The 14,825-nt window shown below is 43.8% G+C and overlaps 1 protein-coding gene across 1 annotated transcript in view; it reads right to left on the reverse strand.

Moving 5' to 3' along the window:
* Ryr3 (ryanodine receptor 3) overlaps positions 1-14,825 on the reverse strand; it is a 524,632-nt gene that overhangs the window by 98,882 nt on the left and 410,925 nt on the right. Inside the window, exons 53-61 of the mRNA XM_075961717.1 lie at positions 11,491-11,580; positions 10,462-10,611; positions 10,227-10,289; positions 9,085-9,160; positions 8,849-8,972; positions 6,496-6,611; positions 5,729-5,796; positions 4,725-4,846; positions 102-151 (exon numbers count right to left, since the gene is read on the reverse strand). Of these exons, the coding sequence (XP_075817832.1) occupies positions 102-151; positions 4,725-4,846; positions 5,729-5,796; positions 6,496-6,611; positions 8,849-8,972; positions 9,085-9,160; positions 10,227-10,289; positions 10,462-10,611; positions 11,491-11,580 (859 nt within the window). The remainder of the gene's footprint in view (positions 1-101; positions 152-4,724; positions 4,847-5,728; positions 5,797-6,495; positions 6,612-8,848; positions 8,973-9,084; positions 9,161-10,226; positions 10,290-10,461; positions 10,612-11,490; positions 11,581-14,825) is intronic.

The raw sequence follows: 14,825 nt of genomic DNA on the forward strand, positions 1-14,825 counted from the left end.
TGCAGGTTTTCCTAACGGAGAGCCACAAATGAAGGCAGAATGGAAGCTCCAGATAATTACAGGAAGACTTGCTGCCTTTATCAACACATCCCATCACTTACCGAAGAGAGAGATCCTGTGTCTCACGAGAGCGGCTAGCTTGCAGAACAGGCTAAGGCAGAAAAGGTGCAATTCAGAAAGCCGTGGAGACTCAGGAAGTGATTTCCACCCCATTCTTCCCCACCCTCACGTGTGAAACAGTGCATAGTTTGGGGCTTTGGGAGGAAGCACTGTGTCCTCAAGAAGAGTCTCTGGAACCGCACTTAGGGAGATGTTATGGGTTGCACTGTCTTGGAGAATAATGAAAGGTTACTTGCCGGCAGCTCCATCCTACTCAAAAACCATCCTTTGGTAATGAGAAGAGTGTTTATTTGGCAATGGCCCGTGTAATCTTTCCTTGGTGCTAGGTACCATGTATTGAAATGTTCATTCATGTGTAACATGGAGAAAAAACGACGAGGGTACTAAAAGGCAGCTTGATTTTCTGCCATTGCCATGAATTGTAAACCATTTTGCGGTCTTTAAGTGGAGTGTGAAGCTTTAGTTGGAAAGTGGAAAAAAATGTTGGGATTAGAACAAATTTTAATGATTAGAGTAGGGAGTAGGAGTCTGTTAAATATAAAAACACTTTAAAAATACATTTTTCAGAGCTACGGGGTCTTCATGACACAGGGGATAATAGGATACCCAGTGAGGACCCAGCATTGATTGTGTAAAAGAAGCCAGAGGCCTCGAATCAAACCAATGACCCATTGCAATGCACACTTACAAGTAAAGACTAAAGGGTACACAGTGTGACTCACTGGGCCATATTCCAGTTTCCACGCCAAGATTCTTTTATTTTTGTTTTTGTGGGGGGTTACTTTTAAATTTTGTTTTTGGGAGATTGCAAGGGCAGAGGGCAGATATGAAGGGATGGGGAGATGAATGGGGTCAGCAAACATGGGGTGAAATCCATAAAGAATCAGTAAACGTTAAAACAAAAAGAAGTTCATTTTTTGCTGTCATCTCTGTTAGTCTATAGTCTGTCCTAATTGGGTCTTTGGGAACTAGGAAGCAATTATCATTATTGTTACTGTTATTATTATTGATATTGTTGCTGCTGCTGTTGTTATTGCTGCTGTTGTTTGTATTTCTGACTCCTTGCCATGCTTCACTTATACTTTGCATCATGGAGACCCTTGAAGTTTGAACTGTACTTCAGGTGTAGCTGGGAAGGCCTTGTGCATTTAGGAAGGAGCCCCGTAGATGTCTCTGAGCATGTTGACAATTGACCCCACCCAGGGGTACTGTGACTACAGTCCACACAGGTGGATGATACTCTTGGGAGAAGAGCCTCTTGAACTCTAATGTTTGATACTGGCATGGCTCGACAAGAACTTTGCTTCCCTTTCAGGAAGCAGGGAACAGAAAGAGGGCTCCCCGAGGGGCACTCAGCTGATCACAGCCTCAATTCCTAACTTGTCATGGAGATCTCTGACTCCCACAGGACAGAAGTCTCCTTAGGACAACCCAAACAGAGAAGAAATGTGCCTCTAGTGCTGGTTGATAAACCCCACCAATTTAAAGGACAATGACCTCCTAGTTAATTAATGTCCTGCATTTTTTCTGGGCTGGTTTGAAAAACTACAACCAATGCCTTGTTGATTAGTAAAAATAAGTCAGAACCTCCCCGGTCTAGGAGTTTAAGAGAACTCATAGTGCGTTAGCAGAAACCTGGTACCTAATGTGACATTAAACAGGTGCTCCTGTTTATTTGATGTGAACTCATGGAGCTGGACAGGGAGAAAGAGTATTGAACAGTGCAGTCTATATTGCTGATGGCTTAGTTCTGTGCTTGGCCTGTGAATAACTAAGCTGTCTTAGCAGAGATCCTTCAATGCTCTCCACTCTGTATTAGTTTTTTTCTCATCTGTAATCAAGCAGTTCTTCTACAAAAGTTGGAGAACAACTCAGAAATTTGAAAACTCTTTAAACGGATGAACACATTTCTTTGCCAAGTTGGTTTTGTTCATGGTGTTTTTAACCACAGCAGTAAAAACCCCAGTTAAGACAATTAATTACTTTTAGTTCAAAATAATAAAGGGCTACAGTTCCCAGGTGGCTTTCTTCTTTCTGAGAGTTTAAAAACTATAAAGCCTGGCACAGTGGCACAATCCTTTGAGAGCCAGGATATCCTGGGCTATAGAGTGAGCCCCTGTCTCAAAAAGAAAAAAAGATGAATATATAAAATGAAATTATTCAAAAAAGAGAAACTCCATGCTGTGAAAGGCATCAGATTAATGACAAGGTGGATCAAGGATGAAGGATTCAATAAGGGGGATCTAGTGGGTATCAGAGGCTGAGGCAAGAGAATTGGTAGCTTTAGAGAAGCCTGGGCTGGGCTAAGGAGGTCCAGTCTTTAAAAAAGGAGAGAGAGAGAGAGAGAGAGAGAGAGAGAGAGAGAGAGAGAGAGAGCACTGAACCTTTAATCCCAGCATTTTGCAGAAACAGGCAGATTTCTGTAAGCCTGCCTGACTTACATAGTGAATTCTAGGCCAACCAGGGCTACATATTGTGACCCTGTCCTCAAACAAATAAACAAAAACCAGAGGGAAAAAAGAGTAAAAGAAAAGAAGGAATGAAAGAAGAAAAGAGTCTGCTAGGGTGAAACAAATAAAGAAAAACCAAAGCGGGAGGGGGAGAGTAAGAGAAAAGAGGGAAAACGAGCCGGGTGGGGGGAACACGTGCTGCGCAAACACAACCGCTCCTGCGGGAGATTTGGAAATTATTTGCAAGGCTGATCAGCTCCAGGTTGTATTCCAGCCACGACAAATGGTGCCTGGTTGAACAAATGTTACATTTCCATGAATTAATAGTCTAAGATCAACAGATGAAGAAAACAGACGCATCTGCCCTCTGTTGGATTAGCTGAATGTCTCACGTGGCCTCTCATTTCCCTAGCTTCTTATAGAACACATTAGTTCAACCTAAAGGTATAAGATCTTGGGACCAGTACCTGATTCCAAAGCATCATGTTTTGGCAGCACGGGATTTCTTCTGTCTGGAGTGGCACTAAGTGATTGCCGTACACATAAGAGGCATGCAATGTCCTGAGTTTTCAGAGTTAACCATCTGTAACACTTTGAACACTGGAGTGAAGCTAAGGGCACCTCAGACTCTTGCTTTCTGAAATGGAGACCGTGCAGCACAGGTAGGACTTTCAGTTTAACACACTGTGAGGTTTCACAACCATATTTACTCAGATGACTCATAACTCTTGCATATGAAAATTAATCTCAGTGCCTGTCCATGCAGAGTGTTTAGTAAATGTTAGGCCAATCGTCAAGCTGAATATATTCCCGAAGAGTGTGATAGTCAGTTAGTAGCTGAGTTCTTATCCAGTACAACGTGCGTGTTCACTGTGGAGGGATTGCGTGCAGACTTTCACTACCTTCTTTATTTCTTTGCTGTTTAGAAGTCTAATGCAGCCTCATTCAGCTTTTTTTAAAAATTTATTTATTTTATTAAAGATTTCTGTCTCTTCCCCGCCACCGCCTCCCATTTCCCTCCCCCTCCCCCAATTAAGTCCCCCCCCCCTCAGCCCGAAAAGCAATCAGGGTTCCCTGTCCTGTGGGAAGTCCAAGGAACCCCCACCTCCATCCAGGTCTAGGAAGTTGAGCATCCAAACTGCCTAGGCTCCCACAAAGCCAGTGCGTGCAGTAGGATCAGAAACCCATTGCCATTGTTCTTGAGTTCTCAGTAGTCTTCATTGTCCGCTATGTTCAGAGAGTCTGGTTTTATCCCAGGCTTTTGCATGGATGCAGAGACTCAAACTCAGGCACTCATGCATGAGCAGCAAGTGCCTTTACCCAGTGAGCCACCCCTTCAGCTCTGAGACTGAGAAGTCCAAATAAACATTTAGACTGAATCACATAGTTCTAGCTTTGAAATCTCAGACTAGCTGCACTGGGATTTGTAAGATCGGAGTTCTAAAAATTCTAATCTTGCAGACTTGATAAGGAGTGACAGAAAGCAGTGTATACCTTAGTGCTCCATGTTTAATTTTCCCAAGCTTCAGAAGGATCGTGGCCTTCTACTCAACGTTATTTCAGGGTAATTGACCTGGCTATCTACATATTTCCCAGGTCCCTATGAACACCCCAAACAATGTGATTCTATTGGTTCCTGAGATCACCGAGGTATACACAAATATAAAAATTTTCAAATCATCAGGTTATGCACCATTTCTACAAAGAATTTGTGATTCAGTCCTCAGGTAGCTGATGTCTTATATAAACCACTTTAGCACTGAGAATGGCAGTTTGAATGAGTATCCTTCCAGGCCCATGTACTAGAAGCTCTGTCTCTAGGGTTTTGCTATTGGGGTACTTGGAGGCTAGGGATGGTTGGAGGATGGAATTGAGTGGGAGGTTTTTAGGTCAATGGGACATGCCCTTAGGGAGATTTTAGGATCTTTTTGACTTCTGGCCATGACCTGAGCAGTTTGCCTAAGAGTGAGTTCCCCATCACTGCCATCTGGACCCCCTACCACGGAATCAAAGAAAGGTGTCTACTCACCCCAGACATGAAACTTCCGAACTATGAGATAAATAGACTTTTAAGCTTTACTTATAAATGACATTGTGGTACAGCAACTCAAAGCTGACTAGCATAGCGGCCCTCTCCTGATTTCATGGACTCACCTGGCTACCATTTCTTTCTCTTTATGGGAAGCATACCCACTGCTGCTAAGTGGCTTCAGAGGAGATGACAGGAAGTAAAGGCGGTGGTTGGTGAAGTACTGGTCAACCAGGGGGAGGAGAACCTGGAAACCATCAAACAGCACGTTTAAGGTCGCTGATCCAAGTCTATCTGCCAGTTCCTTTTACAGATGTCATTCTCAGTGAGCAGAAGCCTCTCAACACTGGATGTAGAAAGTTCCAGGAAATTCTAGCTCTCACTTCGTATTATTATTATTATCTACTAACCAGAGGTGTTGAGGTTATGTGACAGGAAAGGACATTGACTAAAGGCACAAATAAATTTGCATGCTGATGATCTGATTTGAAGAGGACACTTGGGAAACTCAGATTGCCTTTTTGGCCACAGCATCAAAAGGTACAACTGAGCCCTCACCTCAAATGTCTATCTCTGCTTTACAGGGCCCAGACACTGAAGGGCTTTGGGTCCTCTGAGCAGGCTTCTGTGGGCAACATTGATCATTGGTACCCAAATGCATTCTCTATTTCTTTTCAGCAACAGATTTTAGTGAGACATATGCCGCTGAGCCAGGGAATACCTTACTCAGTTTCCTTTTTTTGCTAGAGTAAGCTGAAAGGACCCACTTGCATCAGCACTAGGTTAGGACTTCAGAAAAGCAGCGGCTTGCTCTCTCCTCCCCTTTCCTTTATTCATCCCTTTGCTACAGATATGGTGAGGCTGGGCTTGTTTGGACCACAGTAACACCAAGCACGCTGTTACAGATGGTGCAGAACAAGGGGGGGGGAGGATCCTGAGTACTGAGGCCATGGTGTGGAACTGAGCAGCCTGCATACTTTCTTAGACCTCCTACCCACACCGGGTCTGTTCTGTACAGAGGAATATAACTCTGTCCCACTGAAGCTTTTGGAGTGTTAGATCTCCTTGATGGGCCCCTTTAAATCACACCCCCAGTCGTAGGGATCTTGAGTAAAGGAGAAACACTTACTTTGGCAAAGAATTTGATCTCCTGGTCGTGGGGAGACTTTTCGGTTTTCCCACTGCTGACAATGGCTTCTGCAAAGAGAGAGGTAAAATACTTGGGTCAGAGCAAACAAACAAATGAACCATCATGGTATTTTGAGAAGCAGAGCAGGTTTTCAAAAGACAACCAGCAAGCTTAGGTGCTTTCATGAAACAGCATCTGTAAAGCACTTTGTAGCTGTGCTGGCTGGGTATGTCTCATGCCAATTCTCTCACAGTTGTCTCGCCACACCCTTTTCTGAAGCGCTTCAGTGATGTCCACAGCCAAACAGCATGGGGAAAGTTAATAGGATGAGGTGCAAACAAACCCAAAGAGTCAGTCAAATCCAGCAGAGAAGTAAAGGATTTTTTTTCCTTCGTACTAAAAAAGTTAACTAAGTTTTTTTAGTATGGAAGAAATAAATCTCAGCCACTGTTTCCCACCCAAATTATATGCCTCTATGAATCATGAGCAATGGTGACACAAGAAGCTAATTCATAATTATGTCTTTCTTTCTTTCTTTCTTTCTTTCTTTCTTTTTTTGATTTTCGAGAAAGGGTTTCTCTGTAGTTTTTGGAGCCTGTCCTGGAACTAGCTCTTGTAGACCAGGCTGGCCTCGAACTCGCAGAGATCCGCCTGCTTCTGCCTCCCCAGTGCTGGGATTAAAGGCATGCTCCACCACCGCCCGGTTTATGTCATTCTTTCTAAAGGATTGCAATGCTCTTTCCTTGGCAGTTTGCAGCCCTACTTACCCAGGTGAGCAATAAACTCTTGAGCAGAGTCAACGTATTTCAGGATCTTCTTCAAAAACTTATAGGCAAATCTCTTTTCCATGGAGGAGGCGTCCAGCTCCATGTCCTTCATTCCTCTAGATTGGAGAGAGATGAACCCCAGGAGTAGCAGAGAAAAATATGAGACTTTGGTGTATTGCCCATCCTTCCCATATTACTGAATTTAATTCTCCGCGTTGGCAGTTATTCTGGCTTAGTGGAATGCCTCATCATTTGACTGACTTACTCTTGAACTTGGACCTGACTATGTGAGAGCATGCAACACTTTCGTGAAGGTGATTCCTCAGCAGAGTTCTCAGAAAGATCTCTGTAATTGTTACTAAGTCTATTGAGCTGGAGATAAGTCAGAGAAGACAACAAATAGTCCTCATAGGCTTGACCTGATGCTAGCTATAAACAGACATCAGCAAAATATAAATTATGTGGAATGTTAAAAGCAATGTTATGTTAAAAAAAGAAAAAGGCAAGCAGGCTGAAAAGGCCTGGGGATGTCCTTATAAAGGTTTGTGGATGATGATGTAAAATATGGTAATCAGGGTTGGGATCATAGGGAAACGGGAATGGAAGTAATGGCTTTACGGAGGTGAAGTGTGAGTTATAAGGATATGTAGGCCCACATTCTCCCAAGAAACAGGTGGTGCAGAGGTTCTGAGGCAGGAGCATGCATCCTGGGTTGCAGGAGTGTGGCAGAGTGGTCAGGGTGGGTGGGACGGAAGCTAGCAGGTGTCCAAGGGATAAAGGAACATGCAAAGCGCAGCCAATCATTTAGGGCGTTTGCAGGAACTCGTGAGCACTTTGCTTTCTCAGAGAGAAATGAGAACTGCTACTGGCAGTTCCGGAGAGGGGCGACAAGGCATCGTGGTCAACCACTCCGGCTGCTGTATTTAAAACTGGACGTAGGTGGGGGCATGGGAAAAAGCAGAGAGCACCATGGGAAACCACCTCAGTAATGATGTTGAGATTGCATGAAGGCGGTGAAAAGTGGGTAGATTCTGCACATGTTTTAAAGGTAGAACAATTAAATTTTCTTAAAGATCGAGGTGACTTGGGAACAAAGAGACTAGTCAAGGTTTTGGGCTTGAATAACTGAAAATAGACTTTTGCCAGCAGATAGGAAGCGTGAAGTTAGAGAAGGCTTTCTCCTGGTGTTGGGGCCTCATATTATCACAGGCCCACGTAGGGCTCCCATGGGACCCCATATATGGCAGATAACTACCCAGAACAGGACTGCTGAATTTAATTTATCCCTAATTACATGCCCTCGACTTCCTTTGGTTACAGTAAAGGGGCATTTTTCATTTCTGTGAGCAAGGGATTTTCTCAGCAAATCACACCCCACATTCATCTTAGTGTTAAGAAGAGGATTAAAGGAGGGCGGGAGCCTTTCTCAAATGCTTCCTCAGGGGCTGTCTCCTGCAGCATGACCTTTCCTACCCGACAATACGGCAAATAGACTTGGTAATTGTCTTTCTGTGAGCTACAATAGAAATATTTGTATAGTTTTTATTTATTTAACATTAACTAGCAAAAAAAACTCTAGGAAATTAAAAAGAGAAATAACTTGCTTGGCGAACACTTCTTTGAAGAGGAATGGGTATATCAGAGCAGGCCCACCCCTTTGCTTTCCTGCCTACAAGGAAGCTGGCAAGCACAATGCTACCTAGCTCTCCATACTCATCTGGTTAGTGAGTAAGCACATCCCTTTAGGAGTGAGCAGTCCAAGCCAGCTGCATAGAGAATGTTCCCCAGCTTGTGACAAAATGACTTAGACATGGAGATGTGTTCCATCTCCCCAGAAGAACCGTGGCTTCAGAAGAATCAATTCCTGTGGCTCAAAGGCTGCTTCTGTTAGTTGTGCTTGCTGTTATTATGCAGTTTAACAAAATATAAACCAGTCATGTCAAAGTTTGGAAGAGTTGCTGGCTATTTTACAAAGATCCTCAGCTGAAAATTTATAAATACAGTTTTGAATTAAGGATTAGCAAGATATCTAAAAGAGAGAGGGAAGAAATCTAAAAAATCATCTAGCATTTCAAACATTATTTTGCTTGTGCTTCAAGTTGTCATTTCTCTTTAAAAGAAGATAAATTCTAAAGCTGCATGGGTGTATTATGAATGCGATTTATAACTCCCATCTCTTGGACCAATATACAAAGATAAGGCTTTGACCTATAACATAACCCTTTCCAAGAGTGTCAAGCACTGCCATTACTGTCATGATTTTTAGAGATGGGTGATTTAATACCCAAGACTGAAGCCAAATTCACATCCCCTCCCTTGCCCCATTAATACCACGTGGAAGATGAAGACTTACCTAGAAACTATAATGCCATTCACCTGGAGGAATTTGAACAGGTCCTGTGCCTTTTCTCGATCCCTGAACTTTTCCTTGGCAGTCAAGGTGTCATATGGTACCAAGAGAGGGTGACTGCCACCACCTGGAATAAGGTGAGAGAAAAACACACACTGTCTTCCTTTGCACTCCTGGGAAAACGTAGCTGCCACGCCCCCAGGCTCACTTTCCCCACAGGGCGCTGTGAACGAGCTCACCTCTGCTCTCCAGCTCCAGCTTCTTCTTCTTGGCCCAGATGTTGTGATAGTTCTCAGCCACCACCTCCACCATTCCCTGTTCCCCAACCCGAGAGACGCAAGTTAGAGAGAAGCCAAGCCAGGAAAACCACTTCCTATCTTCCAGGTTCCGGAACAGCACCACCAAGTGCTACTTGCTTGCTGCTGGAGGTCTACCATCATTAATTATTCTGTGCGACACCCCTCATTAGCTTTATATCATCCCATACACAGGAAACAATTTTGGATTCTGCCCTTCCCTTGCAACTTTTATTATCCTGGCAGTTGAGTGCATCCAGGAGAAGCACGCATTTCTAGCCAAAGCTGCACATTGCCAGCACCTCATTTGTTTTACTGTTATATTTCTCATCAAAGATAGGGAGCTGAGCAGGAGAAGTCAGGTCAAAGTCAAGAATCTATGGAAACTTTTACCTAAACAAACTAAAAGAAAAAAAATCACTCCTTGCTGGAAACTGCTGTCATTGAGGTTTATCAAATAGAATGAATCTTTCTATAAGGCATATACAGCGCTGACTTAGAGCAAAGGATGCTCTTTAGAAAAAAAAAACTCCCTCTAAGATCCAAGGGGCTAGCCATTGGGCTTCTTCCTCAGGCTGGAACAGAGGCCACAGGCACTGATATATGCAGGCAAGGAGGTGTCGAGGGAAGCACCTCAAAACTTTTAGTTACATCTATTGGTTTTATAGCTCTGAGTTCAACAGTGATCACTTTCCTGCATAAGTGTGGGGAAACTGAGCACATCTGCTGTGGCATGCAGGGTGGCCTCACGGCTTGTGAGATTTATGAGGACCAAGCAAGCATTTCCTTTCAGGTGATATATCTAACAAGAGAGTTTGACATGGGGACCTTGCCAACTAGTCTTCCTTTTACCCATTACTGTTTATGGTACTCTTGGAAGAAGTCCCTTCTTAGATGACTGGCTAGTTCTCTGGTGTTTCCCCCATAGCTTCGGCACAACACAGCTCTCTTCAGGTTTAATATCTTAGTGATAATATGTTCTACGTATACTCTCTGCTTTTCTCTTTTACTCTTCAGAGGGTAACATGCCCTATCCTGGAAAGATCTAGAAGGCACTGATGTTCTGCATCTTGGTTGGCACTGACCTGGAGCTCCCTGGACAGCACAACATTTGAGAGATCCAGTGGGGCTGGGCTGTAGCTGTTACCCTAGGAGAGCAGAGGCAGAGTTACTAGGTTATCAGCAGCTACAAACACGTGGCTGCCCCAAACCCCACTGTTCACCTTGGGTGGTCCCATCACCACACCTCAGGGAGTGCTTTCCTAGATCTGCAATGGTTTCTATTCGCCAAGTGTTGCCTACCAAGTGCTGCAGTCGTACCTGGTTGACCTGATTCGACACACATCGAAGTTTCTCATTCTCTCTTTGTTGGACCAAAGCTTCTCCTTCTCTGGTCCTTTCCACTGTCCAGCCCACAGCGAGCATGGTTTTCAGGGATTCTCTGGCAGGCCAGCGATAAATTTCCTTCTCCTAGAGGAAGTGTGCATAAAAGAACTGGGAAGAACACACCTTACCCGTTTCCCCACAGCACACAGAGAAGATAATTGGCCCCACCCTCCCTTCACAATGTCATTTGCAGAATCTTGTGTATAATATAATTTTTCTAATGTTGTTGAATATAAGAACCCAAGCCTATAGATTTTTTTAATTAGAGAAATGAACCACTATTATCAATGGCATTGCCTATAGTTTATAAAGAAGTGAAGGGCCAGGGGAAAGACTCATTGTGTCTTCTGTTTAAGATGGAGGGACACTATCAAAATGCATTTGCACCGAGCTTTTCCTTGATCCTGGGAAACATAACTTCATTGAATTCTTTTGATATCAGCCCAATTTTATGAATGGTCAACAGTCAAAGATATATATGTCATCCCTAACATATGACGCCACACTTAATCTTACAAATAACACCTACTGATTGCAAGCTCGGATTCATAGTTGAGATGAACCATACCACTTAATTTAAAAACAAAGGAGGGAAGGAAGGAAGAAAGAACAAGAGAGCTGTTTCTGCTTCCATAGGGATTTTCCATTCTCATGTAGTGGAAATCTCTTCTGTTTAAATCTTTTTCTCAAAATTTCTCCATCCTGTCTCAACAGCATAATATTCTAACAAACCCCTTCCTAGTTGTTTGGTTGGAGGAGAAACACAAGTGCATTTTGGACCATCTGCCAGCGCTAACTAGGGCTCCTTTCACACGTGGTTTCTTAGAGCCAAAGAACGGAATGTGATGTTGGGGTTTGGGAAGTTCATGGAAGCTGCTGAGGACTGTGAGAGGGATGGGCTGTCTGATACAATCCCCGAGGAAGGACACAGCAGGCCACACGGTTACAAATCCTGCTTCTTACCTTCTCTGTTAATGTCTTGAAGGGCCGTATCAGTGGGTGGGTCTTCACGTTTTCATCCAGGGAAATCCCATATTTCCATCCACTGTGACTCTGTAGAAATGTTCTCAGTTCAAACCAAGAGCCTGCTAGATGACCCAGATCTCTGCTTCTGTTTTCTCAAGTAGCATAATGGATCATGACAGAGATTAAAAAGTCCCTTCACAGATGTCTAACTGCCCCTTTCCGGCTGTCAGGACTGTGCCTTCCCTAGCCTGACCTTTGCCCCTGCAGTCTCTCTTGTTCGAGCTGCTGTCCTCTTCACTGTTTTGCTTGTAAGTTCTAGGGCTGCTTAGAAGGCTGTTTCAAAAGACCCTGAGAACATGAGCATCAGGACGGTGTGACAAACTCATCAAGATCAGTGGCAGAACTCAGAGGGGACCAGATCTACCACCAGCCACTGAGAGGGGTCTGCTTGGCAAGATCACAGCGGGTACATGCTTTTCAGGGTCACGGAAGCTCAAGACAGAAAAGCACCACTAATGGGTACCTTCTTCTGGAGGAGTCTGGAACACTATGGATGTAGAGCTGAGTAGGAGCCCCCGACTTTCTTAGCATCCAATTCCAAATATTCCCAGCTACTCATTCTGTTCCCAATCTCTGCCTCCACCTAATTGTCAAAAGTGCATGCTTTCCAAGATTCCCTTCCCAAGAGGCACATTCTTCCTGCCTGCTCTAATCTAGGTCTGTGGTTTCAGCTACCACTGATGACTGATGTCAGATCAGCATCTCGAAGCAGAGCTGACTTCCAATTTCCAAACAGTATGAACTCAGCCTGATGTGTTACCAGGCTAAAGAGGACCCGACAGTTATTTCTTTCAATGCCTCTTTCTCTTGGGTTCCTTTACCCCAGGGGCTCGCCCCTTCTTGAGCACTCACCCACTTTCTAATCCTGTAACAGGGGGTCCTTGCTGACTCTGCTCACCTCGCATCTCTCTGCCTCCTAGACCCACTCCTCTGCAGGCCTCTCTCCAGTTTCCTTCATAGTATGAGCTCACCTTAGTGGCTGTAAAAGCTTCCTAAGCATTCTCCTTGCCTCCAATCTTGCCACGTATTTATGGATTCATTTTCTCCTACTGTTAGGAGATACTCACCCAACTCGTCCTGCTAGAGAACTCTATTCCCTTATGATTTCTGATTGTTACCTGCTACCATGGGGAAAATGGAAACTCTCACATGGCTTCTAAATCTGTAAATCTATCCATGTTCATCTCTCCTCTTCCTTCCCCTGCTCTACTTCATGTTCTAGTTGTGTGGTTCCCCAAACCAATAAACTGTCTCTGGTCTCTCTTGGTCTTGTGTGCTGACCCAGCAATCAACTCACCACTTCCTGGCAATGACTGCAATGAATGCCTAGCCATCTGTAAATGTTACCACTCCAGATGGCATCTGTGGACACCAACTGTGGGATTTGGTACCTCTACATGGTCTAACCCTGTGCTCATGCCAAACACAGAACTGCATAAACCATACCTGGGTAATTCTACTTCTCCCATAGGAAGAGTGGTACTTAAAAATGTTAAATTAGGTATTTGCACATGTGAGTTCAGCGTCCTCAGAGGCCAGAAGAAGGTGATGGATTCCCTCAAAGTTGAAGTTATAGGCAGTTGTGAATTGCCTGAAGTGGGCACTAGAACTTAACATAAGTACTCTGTAAGAGTAGTATGCACTCTTAACTACTGAGCCGTCTCTCCAACCCTAGGAAGAGCTTCATGAGGTCAGAGGAATCAGGACCTCTGGACAATGGTGAGCAAGCATATATCTATATCCTTGCTTTCATCAAGCCTCATGCTGGCGTCGTGGAGAAATGATAATCAAATAACACGGTAGTAGATATATAACTGATGATTGGGTCAAACATACAAAAGTGCAACCATTATAAATTATGCTAATGTTTTTATATATAAATGACTTTAGGAATACTACGAAGGAGGAGAATAAGGCATTAAGATGACTTGCATATAGGAAATCTGGGTGAGTCTCAGCCTCAGAATGAATGCTTAGATTGACACCTGCAGGATGAGGTAGGGATGGCAGGTGACTACCTCGCTCAGTCACGGAAGTAAGTGTTCTGTGCACATGTAGAGTGTGTGACAGAGGGTCTGAAAGTGCAAGAAGAGATGATGGACAGAGAAAAAAAGGAGATCTCATCGAGAGGCAGGCAGGGGGATGCCCACTAGTTCATGTGGAAATTTTGACCTTTATTTTTAAGAAGAATTAGAACTTATTAAAGAATTTTAAGATGGAATGGGGGCTGGACAGAAGGAGCACTAATATCATGTGACCAGGTATGCATACTGGGAACATTACTTGATGTGAAGAAAAGACTAGAGAAGATGCACACGAGAAGGCCAGCCAGGTGCTAACAGTGGCCTGGGGCAAAGGTGATGGCAGCTAGGACTGGTCATACCATAGACAGAGTGAGAGAGAGAGAGAGAGAGAGAGAGAGAGAGAGAGAGAGAGAGAGAGAGAGAGAGAGAGAGAGAGAGGAGAGAGAGAGAGCTGTACAAATTCATAAAGAGTTGAAGAGATAAAATATACAATTTAAAGATGGATTAGTTATGCCTGTGCATTCATAGATACTTCTCTCCATAACCCATGGTTTGGACAAATGTCCACGCTGGAAAGAAATGAGAAAATGCATGTGTTCTAGACTCTAGAGTCTAAGGTAAGCAAGCACAATTGGCTACCTTTTCTTTTCTTGTATAAAGTTTTATTGGCACAAGGCCCCCTTTTGTTGTCAGATGATGTGGGATTCCTCTCTGAATGCTATGAATATGTTTTATTACCATTGGTTAATAAAGAAGCTACTTTGGCCTATGGTGAGGCAGAATACAGCTAGGCTGGGCAACTAAACTGAATGCAGAAAGAAAGAAGGCAGACTCAGGCAGACTCCATTTAGCCGCTCAGGAAACAAGATGTGAGGTAACAAACCATGAGCCGCACGGTAAAATATAAAATAATAGAAATGGGTTAATTTAAGATGTAAGAGCTAGCTAGAAATATGCCTGAGCTGTTGGCCAAACAGTGTTGTAATTAATATAGTTTTGTGTGATTATTCAGGTCTGGGTGGCTGGGAAATGAAAGTGCAGCCTCCAGTTAAGTCAATGTTTTGTCCGTGGCTACTTTTATGCTATAACAGTGGAAATGAGTCATTGCCATGGGCAATGTCTGATCCACAAAGCTGCAAATGTTCATTCTCCATTTCATGATTGATTATTTGGTTATCATCATGGCCTTTATACATAAGAGGCTTACCCATCCCGGTCTACAATGATGAGGTATAGCTTATTCCAAAG

Source organism: Microtus pennsylvanicus, chromosome 2 (genome assembly GCF_037038515.1).
Source record: "Microtus pennsylvanicus isolate mMicPen1 chromosome 2, mMicPen1.hap1, whole genome shotgun sequence".
Classification (NCBI taxonomy): domain Eukaryota; kingdom Metazoa; phylum Chordata; class Mammalia; order Rodentia; family Cricetidae; genus Microtus; species Microtus pennsylvanicus.